The sequence below is a fragment of the Orycteropus afer genome, unplaced genomic scaffold (assembly GCF_000298275.1).
Source record: "Orycteropus afer afer isolate SDZICR_OR568_19922 unplaced genomic scaffold, OryAfe1.0 scaffold00170, whole genome shotgun sequence".
NCBI classification, from domain to species: domain Eukaryota; kingdom Metazoa; phylum Chordata; class Mammalia; order Tubulidentata; family Orycteropodidae; genus Orycteropus; species Orycteropus afer.
In genome coordinates this window covers 2,628,217-2,637,948 of record NW_006921757.1, presented here as the reverse complement: position 1 = coordinate 2,637,948, position 9,732 = coordinate 2,628,217, and the positions used below count along the sequence as shown (strand labels likewise).

The 9,732-nt window shown below is 37.9% G+C and overlaps 1 protein-coding gene across 1 annotated transcript in view; it reads right to left on the bottom strand.

The window, feature by feature from the left end:
- GRM8 (glutamate metabotropic receptor 8) overlaps positions 1–9,732 on the bottom strand; it is a 1,151,282-nt gene that overhangs the window by 145,482 nt on the left and 996,068 nt on the right. The window contains exon 8 of the mRNA XM_007946744.2: positions 283–1,218. Coding sequence (XP_007944935.2) covers positions 283–1,218 — 936 coding nt within the window. The remainder of the gene's footprint in view (positions 1–282; positions 1,219–9,732) is intronic.

The following is a 9,732-nucleotide window of genomic DNA, read 5'->3' as shown; positions in this document are numbered from 1 at the left end:
AAGAAAAGGTAAGAAAAAAAAAGAGTGATGTAAACTCTGTCAATCTCCAGCCTTGCCAAGCAGGACACTTTAATGTTTTTCATGGAAAATTAGCCTTGGTCAACACACATTCAAAGTAAAGTGACCTTGAGGGAACTCTCTAAGTAAGAACAGCACAGACTGAAGTGTCTTAAGTGAATATAAATGAACCAAAAGGCAAGGACGGAAAGGATCCTAAGGGAAAAAGGTAACTCCAGGAGTATAAAGAAAGAAAAACTGGAAAATGCATTTCTTGCCACTTACCTTTTCTGCTGACTGAGCTGTGCCAAAAAAGATGGGAATGAAAGCTAACCAAATGATGCAGGTTGTGTACATGGTAAATCCAATAGGTTTGGCTTCGTTGAAAGTCTCTGGAACACCTCTTGTTTTAATGGCATAAACAGTACAAGTGACCATCAAGAGGATACTGTATCCAAGAGAACAAATGAGCGAGAGGTCAGAAATATCACACTTGAGCACTCCCCTGGCGTGCTCTGGGTCCAGTGTCCGCTGCTCGCCATAGTCAATGACGATGTGGGGGGGGTCCACCACAAACCAGACAAACACCCCAAGGAGCTGTACAGAGATGAGGCTGAAGGTGATCACCAGCTGGGACGCTGGACTAATAAACTTGGGCGCCGTGACCGACTTCTTCCCTTGCTCAAATATTCGGTGGATTCGGTTGGTTTTGGTAAGAAGGGCTGCATAGCTAAAGCACATGCCAAGTCCTAGGAAGATCCGTCGGAAGGAGCATATGATCGTATCTGGTGCTGCAATCATTAAAAAGGTGATCGAGTAACAGAGAAAAATCCCTGTGAGGAGGACATAACTAAGCTCACGTCCGGAAGCTCTCACGATAGGTGTGTCATTATAACGGACAAAGGTCACGATCACAAAGGTGGTGGCAATGATCCCCAGTATTGCAATGAACACAGGCACCACAGCCCAGGGAGAATGCCACTCCAGCTTGATGATGGGGATGAGCTGGCAGCCTGTTCGGTTGATGTTGGGTCTCTGATCCAAGGGGCAAAGCTCACAGGAGAGTTCATCCACCTGGAAGTTATAACCTTCACAGCGCTCACAGTGCCAGCAGCATGGGACTCCCTTCACCTTCTTCTTCCTCTCCCCAGGCTTACACGGCAGGCTGCACACAGACGCCGGGTGGGCATGCTCTCTGCTAGCCCACTGCATGTCTTCTACCTGTGGGTATAAAAAATTAATGAGCCTTCCATTTTGTCCCCCATTTATAATAGCCTAATCCCAGCCACAGGTGCATCATAAATCACTGAATACTGACACTACAAATACAGTTTACCATAATAAGAAGCCCATTTCCTTTCCTTGATATTGACTTTATGAAAGTGTTAAGTGATTGGGTCCTATAAATCATTCATGTCGTCAACTTGATGAGTGTCATTAGTTTCCAGGCACTTCCTCAATGCTGACCAGTATGACATTTGGAGAAAGACTGATTGGGCCAAAGAGTTAAAACTTAAAAAAAAAAAAAAAAAAGAAGAAGAAGAAGAAGAAGCCCCATGGAAATGTGAGTTTGAAAACTAATTACAGCAATAAATGCCAGAAGCCATCAAACAATGGAATAATATATAAACACACATAAAAAAGAGATGCGATCACTTATAGAAAGTAGGCAAATGTATAGAGATCAAAGCTTATTAGTGGTTAGCAGCAGTGGGAGGGAGGGGGGAAGGAGCAGTCGCTGCTTAGGGGTCACTGAGTTTCCATTAATGCTGGTGGAAAAATTTGGAAAGGGGGAGTGATAGTTGTTGCTCAGCATGATGAACATAATGTCACTGGACTAGGCATGTCAAATGTTTTGAACCCACAAATGTTTTGTTATATATATTTTTACTACAATAATAATAATACATGTCTTTCCAACATATTTTCAGAAATTCAAATCATGCTGTATCCATTTTGAAAGGAAATGACAAAAAATGGGCTACATAACTAATTTCTGACTATCCTTATGTGATGGCAATAACTGGAGATACCCATATTGATGCTTTTGCCCAGTGGTTTTTTTTTTTTTTTTTTGGTCCCCTATCATTTCCAAATTGTGAAAAGACTATGCTGAACAGTTTGATGAAACTTTCTCCACTTTCAAAAGTGTTCTGATAGGTGATTTAAAGCAGTCAACTTGGTACAAATGAAGAAGTCATCCTATCTACCTTACGTATCTCAGGGTCTTCAATTCCCACTTTACTCTTTTGAGTTACATGACAGAATACCTCTATTGATGTATTCTGTTGGAAGGGGATCTCATCAATCATTAATGTCTTAGCTTGAATTTATTTGTCTTAAGATATGTAGTAATTTCAGCAGGATCCTAATAGGAGAAAACTGGAAGTTGTGGGTCACAGGAGATCATTTATCATGAAAAGCAGCTACTATAAGCTCTATGAAGGCAGTGCTTTTGTTCACTCATGTGAACAAATAGTGAGTGGCACATAGCTTTCCCTCAATAAATATATATTGAATTCACAAGGAAGGAAGGATGGGGAGGGAACCACAGCACTGCTCGAGGCAATAAAGGGCCAACTTAAAGTACCAGATCTCAAAAGAAATGGATGGTGGATCAAGAGGCACAGAAAAGGGAGTGGAAGGTATGTTAAAAAAAAAAAAAAAAGGCATAATTTCCTCAGACTAGCTTTATTAACAATTCAAAACTAGAATCATTTTACTCTGTGGAAATCAGGCTCCAAAATGGCCCCCAATATCTTCAAAAGTTGGAATTCATACAATTGGGTAGTCCCCTTTCATACTGAATAGGGCAGACATATATAAAAATCCTCCATCAATAAGTGCTTCGAGTCCTCAAGCAGTCAAGAAATCAAATGACAATGATGAGCAAATCTGCTGCCAAGACTTCTCTGGAGTGCTAAAGAACAAGACCTCTCTGAAGTGTTAAAGAACACGAGCTTCATTTTGAAGACTAAGGTGTGCCAGACACAAGCCATGGTATTTTCAACTGTCTCATATGCATATGAAACTGTATAATGAATAAGGAAGGCATTTGAATTATGGTTGTTGTTGTTGTTGTTGTTATGTGCCATCGAGTCGGACCTGACTCATAGCGACCCCTCTTTGGGTTTCCGAGGCAGTATCACCACGGAAGTAGATTGCCCCATCTTCCTTCTGAGGAGTGGCTGGTGGGTTTGAACCACCAGCCTTCTGGTTAGCAGTCAAGTGCCTTAGGTGCTATGCTAGCAGAGCTCCTATATAGCATGGACTGGCAGAAGAACAAGCAAATCTGTCTTGCAAGAACTACAGACAGAATGCTCCTTAGAAGTAAGGACAGTGAGACTTCATCTCATGTACTTTGGAAGTGCTATCTGGAAAGACAAGTCTATGGAGAAGGACATTATGCTTGGTAAAGTTGAAGGTCAGAAAAAGAGGAAAACCCTCAATAAAATGGATTGGCACAGTGAGTACAACAATAGGCTTAAACATAGCAATGATTCTGAGGATGGTGCAGGACTGGGCAACGTTTCATTCTGTTGTAGGATGGATCACTGAGTCAGAACCAACACAACACCACCTAACAATAAAGCAACAACATGTAAACAATGGAATATTTAAACAATGGTTTATGTCTTCTGAGGCTAAGTCATAAAGCATATTTTAACTCTGTCTTGTTCTTTCTTGGGTCACTCTTTCCACGAGAAGCAGTCACAATGTCAGGAGAACTGAAAAACTGAGGAAGGGACAGAGGACTCCTACCAACCACCAGCACCAACTTGCCAGGCATATGAAGAAGCCACCTAGAAAGTAGACCTTCCAGCTCAGTGGACATCTTGACTGCAACTGCAAACCCTGAACCAGAACCACCCAGATAAGCTGGTCCTGAAGGATCCACAGAAACTTTATGAGATTATATTTATTGTTTTAAGCAGCTAAATTTTGGAACTTTTTTTTTTAAATAGGGCAATAGAAAACTAATACAGCTTCAATTAAGCTTACCCACTCCATGGCCACCAGCATTCTAGCAGCAGTATAATATGCTATTAAGAAAGTACATCCAATGACAATGTCCATATACCCAAGAAAAGTCCAAAATTGTGCAGTGTGGTCAATATCCTTTTATTACTCTTATTGTTGCCCCCATTTTGGAACCAGGTGACTGAGAACGTTCTCATTCACCCAGTAAGAGACAATTTCCCCTCTTACTGGGTGAATGATTGAGTGGTTGAGCATAGAAACTCACAGTCCTCAGGCTTGATACTTACAAACATCTGTCTAATTTCTTTAAAAAAGAGCAGAGAATCCATGCATCTTTAATTCCAAACATCCTCCCTTGAGAAAGAAGATGCTGTTTCATGTGGCATAAGGGTACTTAAGACTATTAGATCTATCCTGACTGCTCACCACAAAGGAAAAGCCATCTATCATAATCCTGCTAATTTTCTATTAGGTTTTAATGATTTAGAAAAGTTATTTTATTTACTTACAGAATTCTATTAGGAAAGGACAAAAAAGCCAAACTGGGGGCACATAGTGGCTTCTCTGAAAAAATATTAAGAAAAAATGAAATGCTTTAGTGAGTGGCTAAAGTATTGATCTTATACCCTAATGGACTCCTGTTAGATAATAAATTACTTTTTTTGAAGGTTATGTTTCAAAACTAATTATTGTAAGACAAAAATTGTATTTAGTTTGGGCCTTCTATAGATTTATAATGTTACTGTAAAAAAAAAAAAAAGCCGCAAATAAATCTCAGAGACATTAAATTTCAGGATTTGTAGAGACCTTAAAGGTCAGCTTGTTTAACCGCAAGTCTGATGCTTTAATTCTCAATATTCTCAATACATTTTATTGTGCAGAAATTAATAAGGCTGTTAACAAAGAAATATATGTGTGTTAGATAGACCTTAGAACATAGGATAAAGATTCATCATCTAATTTAGCTGTGAAATTTTCCTTGAGAAATGTTGGGTATACTGAACCAGTAGAAAACAAATAGTGGGAAAAAATACAAGACTATGGAAAAATAGCACTCTCTTTAGTAGTTACAAATTTTCTTTAAGTAAAAATACAATATATCAAACAATACAGATAGCATTTTTTAATGGAGAAAACATTAAGTATGTTTTAGTGAACATATTGATGATGATCCTATTAAATATATATGACTCTGGCATTTTCACCAATAAGCCTACTCACGTATAACTACATTATGTGCCGATGTCATAGATGAAGTCTGGGAACCAACCAATATCTACTGTAAGGACAGACAAGTAATAAATAAGGCAAGATATTATATCACATTAATATTTGAGGCTAACAATTTATTTTACATATGTTGTTAAATGGGGGTTAAAAGCAATATTAATAGAAGGTAACTGAAACTGCCTCATTTTCACAACTATGTTTCAAAGCATAAACAAGGATAATTCAACTCTTTTTCATTGCTATTGTTGTTGTTGTTGTTATGTGCCATCAAGTCGGCCCCGACTCATAGCGACCCCTCCTTGGGTTTCCGAGGCAGTATCACTACGGAAGTAGGATTGCCCAACCTTCCTTCCGAGGAGTGGCTGGTGGGTTTGAACCGCCAGCCGTTTGGTTAGCAGGCAAGTGTCTTAGCCACTATGCTACCAGAGCTCCCTTTCATTGCTATATAAACAAATTATACCATCCTTCATAACAGGAATAGAAAGAGAAGATTTATCCATGCATCTTTAAAATTTGTCTTCCATGCCCTTGGTATATTTTAGGAATTTTCTGTCTAAATACATAATCTAATAAACAGATGCAGATTATATACATAGACCTCTGAGCGTTAGACACATAGCCCATTCCTGCCTTTACAATGCTCACCAACAGTGATTCATTGAGTGGGTTCCAATCCAGTGAATTTCATGAAATGCAAGCCATCACCTAGTTTCTGCTGTCAGATTCCTGTTATTACTGCAAACAAATTCACCAACAATCACATTTAAAAAAGAAAAAAATCTTGCGTGATGCTTGCATTTTTTTAATCTTTCCACAACATTCAATCTGTAATAATATTTTTTTAATTCTTAAATAGAATATTCTTTTTATACAATAATGTTTTGTATAATTTTAATAATGTCTAAAAAAGGATTACAATGACAAGCCCCATTATAATTCATCATATCCAGTACTCGTTGTAAAATTCTTACTCAATACAATACCTCCATTACAATGTTTATCCCAGATAGTGAGTGAAACTTACTTTCATTAATGTGATTGCTATATATGTGGGAAATTTTAAATATAGTATTTTCATATAATTGATACCTAGCCTTATCATTCTTAATTAGCTCTTTTCATCTTGTTCTATAAATAAACACAGTATTAATATTCATTTTGGTAACGAGTTAACCATACAAAAATGCAACTCTGTGTCTCACTTATTTAATGGCAGGTTCCATATACAGACATTTCCAGTGATATTGAGGATCTTTTCAACCTTTACTCACTAGTTTCTGTATAATAAAATAGACTTAAAAAGTACATTCAATCAGCATGGGTAATTAAAATATCAAAATTTGAAATCATATTTTTGTATCATAGCGATTCACTCACGAATGAGTCCATGTTGCACAGTTAATTGGACAATGCCATTCAATATAAAGTTTCTGATAAATAAATACATGTACATGTATAAATGTGTATAAGAAGCTCTGTTGGTGCAGTGCCTAAGGCATTTGACTGCTAACCAGAAGGTTGGTGGTTCAAACCCACCAGCCATTCCATGAAAGGAAGATGGGTCAATCTACTTCTATAGAGATTTACCATGGTGAAAACCCAATTGGGGGTTGCTATGGGTCAGAATCAACTCGATGGTAGTGGGTTTGGTTTTTTTTTTTTTTTTAAATAAATGGTTATATGGCTTTTATGTTCCCTTTAATATTCATTAATCTCCTTTAGGTCATTCCAAGTTTTGAATGACCATACAGGAGATAAAGTTTTCCTCATCTTTAAAGCCTCCAGTATGGATTATACCTCAATATAAAGAAAACATCCTCACAACCGGACCCATAAACAGTATCCATGATAAATGGAGAAAATATTAAAGTTCCCAAGGATTTCATTTCACTTGGATCCATAATCAACACCAATGGAAGCAGCAGTCAAGAAATCAAACAACATATTGCACTGGGTAAATCTGCTGCAAAAGACCTCGTTAAAGTGTTAAAAATCAAACATATCACTTTGAGGACTAATACGCTCCTACTCTACTCCATGGTATTTTCAGTCACCTTATATGCACGTTAAAGCTGGATAAGAACAAGGAAGACCTCCAAAACAATTGATATATTTTAATTATGGTGTTGGCAAAGAATATGTCATGGACTTCCAGAAGAACAAACAAATCTCTCTTGGAAGAAGTACACCCAGAATGCACCTTAGAAGTAAGGATGGTGTGACTTCATCTCATGTACTTTAGACATATAATAGGAGGGACTAGTCCCTGAGAAGGACATCATGCTTAGTAAAGTAGAAGGTCACCAAAAAAGAAGAAGACCCTCAACGAGATGGATTGACACAGTGGCTGCAGCAGTGGGCTCAAATATAACAAAAATTCTAAGGATGGTGAAGGGCTAGCCAGTGTTTCATTCTGTTGAATCCAGGGTTGCTATGAGTTGCAGTTGACTTAATGGCACCTAACAATAATAACAACAATGTTGTAGACTTAGTACTTTTGAAAACCTGGTATGTTCCCCAGGTTCAATCTAATATGAGATGTCTCCAGATTGAAGTCCTGCTTTCATGTGATGCTCCAGATCTATACAGTTTTCAAAACATAATAACTTCCTTATTACAAGACTTTTAAAATTAAAAAAAAGCAATTCCATATATAGTACTATAAAAAATAAATACATAGAAATAAATTTAATAGAGGTATAAGATTTCTTCACTAAGAACTATGAAAACATTATTAAAATAAAGTTCTAAATAAACAAAATGACGTCCTGGGTTCATGAATCACAACACCTAATATTGGCAAGATAGCAATACTCCTCAAGTTACTCTACAGAGCAACATAATCCCAATCAAAATCCCAGTTGGCTTCTCTGTGGAAACTGACAAACAAATCTTAAAATTCATATAGAACTGTTGTTGCTCAAACATCACCACCATCTAATTTTAGACTATATTCACCACCACCCAAGAAACCCTTCAACACTAGCAGTGACTCCCCACTCCCATCTCTCTCCAGTCCTTGAAAACCATTTATCTACTTAACTTCCTGTCTCTATGGATTTGCTTACATTGAATATTTTTATATTGTCTTTCCAAATTTTTCATAGTTATCTGTTGAAACCCTTAAGTGCTTAATTTTGACAAAGTCCAATTAATCTGTATTTCTTTTGCATAACACCCAGTATAGCCAAAGCAATCTTGAAAAAGAAGAACAAAGTTGGAGGACTCACAATTCCCAATTTCAAAAACTGCTACAAAACTATACTAATCATAACAGTGTGATACTGTTATAAAGACAGACAGAACAATGCAATAGAAGTGAAAGTCCATATATAAATCATTAATTTATGGTCAACTGATTTTTGACAAGGATGTCAAGACAGTTCAGTTGAGAAAGAAGAGGATTTTCAGTTATAATGATGCTGGGACAACTATATCTATATATGCAAAAGAATTGAAGTTACAACCCTACTTCACAGAATATACAAAAATGTACTCAAAATGAATTGAAGACCTAAATTTAAAGCTAAAATCATAACACTCTTAGAAGAAAACACCGGAGTGAATCTTTATAACCTTGGGGTAGGAATGGTGCCTTAGAAGAGCCACCGAAAGCGTCATAAACACTGATTAATTGGGGTTCATCAAAATTAAGCACGTACGTGTTTCAACAGATATCTTTAAGAAATTTAGAAACTATGACAGTATAAAATATTGAGAATAAGCAAATCCATACAAATAGCAAGTAAGTGGATTAATGGCTCTCAGGAACTGGGGAGAGAAAGGAGTAGAGAGTCATTGCTAGTGGTTAAGCGTTCTTGGTTGGTGAGGGAAATGGTCTAAAATTAGACAGTGGTGATGGCTGAACAATCCTGTGAAAATACTAAAATACACTGAACTGTACACTTTTTAAGTAAAGGAGGAATTTTATAGCAAATGGACTATTGGAATTCTCTCAATAAAGCATACCCCACACAATCATTCAGCCAGTCCCTGGGTGGTGCAAACGGTTACACCTTGACCACTAGCTGAAAGGTAGGCAGTTGGGACCCATCTACAGGCACCTTGGAACACTGGCCTGGTGATCTGCTTCCAAAAGGTCACAGCCTTGAAAACTCCATGGAGCAGTTCTGCCCTGAATGCATGGGGTTGCCATGAGTGCAACTAGCAACGACATATACACATACACACGCACACACAGAGAGAATGAGAGAGAAGAGGAAAGAGGAAGGCAGTGTCAAAATCAGTTCCTTCTTTGCTGTACAAAAAGCATACCACATATCCACAGTGTGCAAGGCACCATGATCGGAGTGGGCATTCAGCAATTACTGTCTTAGCTCTCTGTTATGCTGTTGTTATATGCTATCGAGTTGGCCCTGACTCATAGCGACCCCTCCTTGGGTTTCCGAGGCAGTATCACTATGGAAGCAGATTGCCCAGCCTTCCTTCCGAGGAGTGGCTGGTGGATTTGAACCGCTAGCCTTCTGGTTAGCAGTCAAGTGCTTCAGGCACTATGCTCCCAGA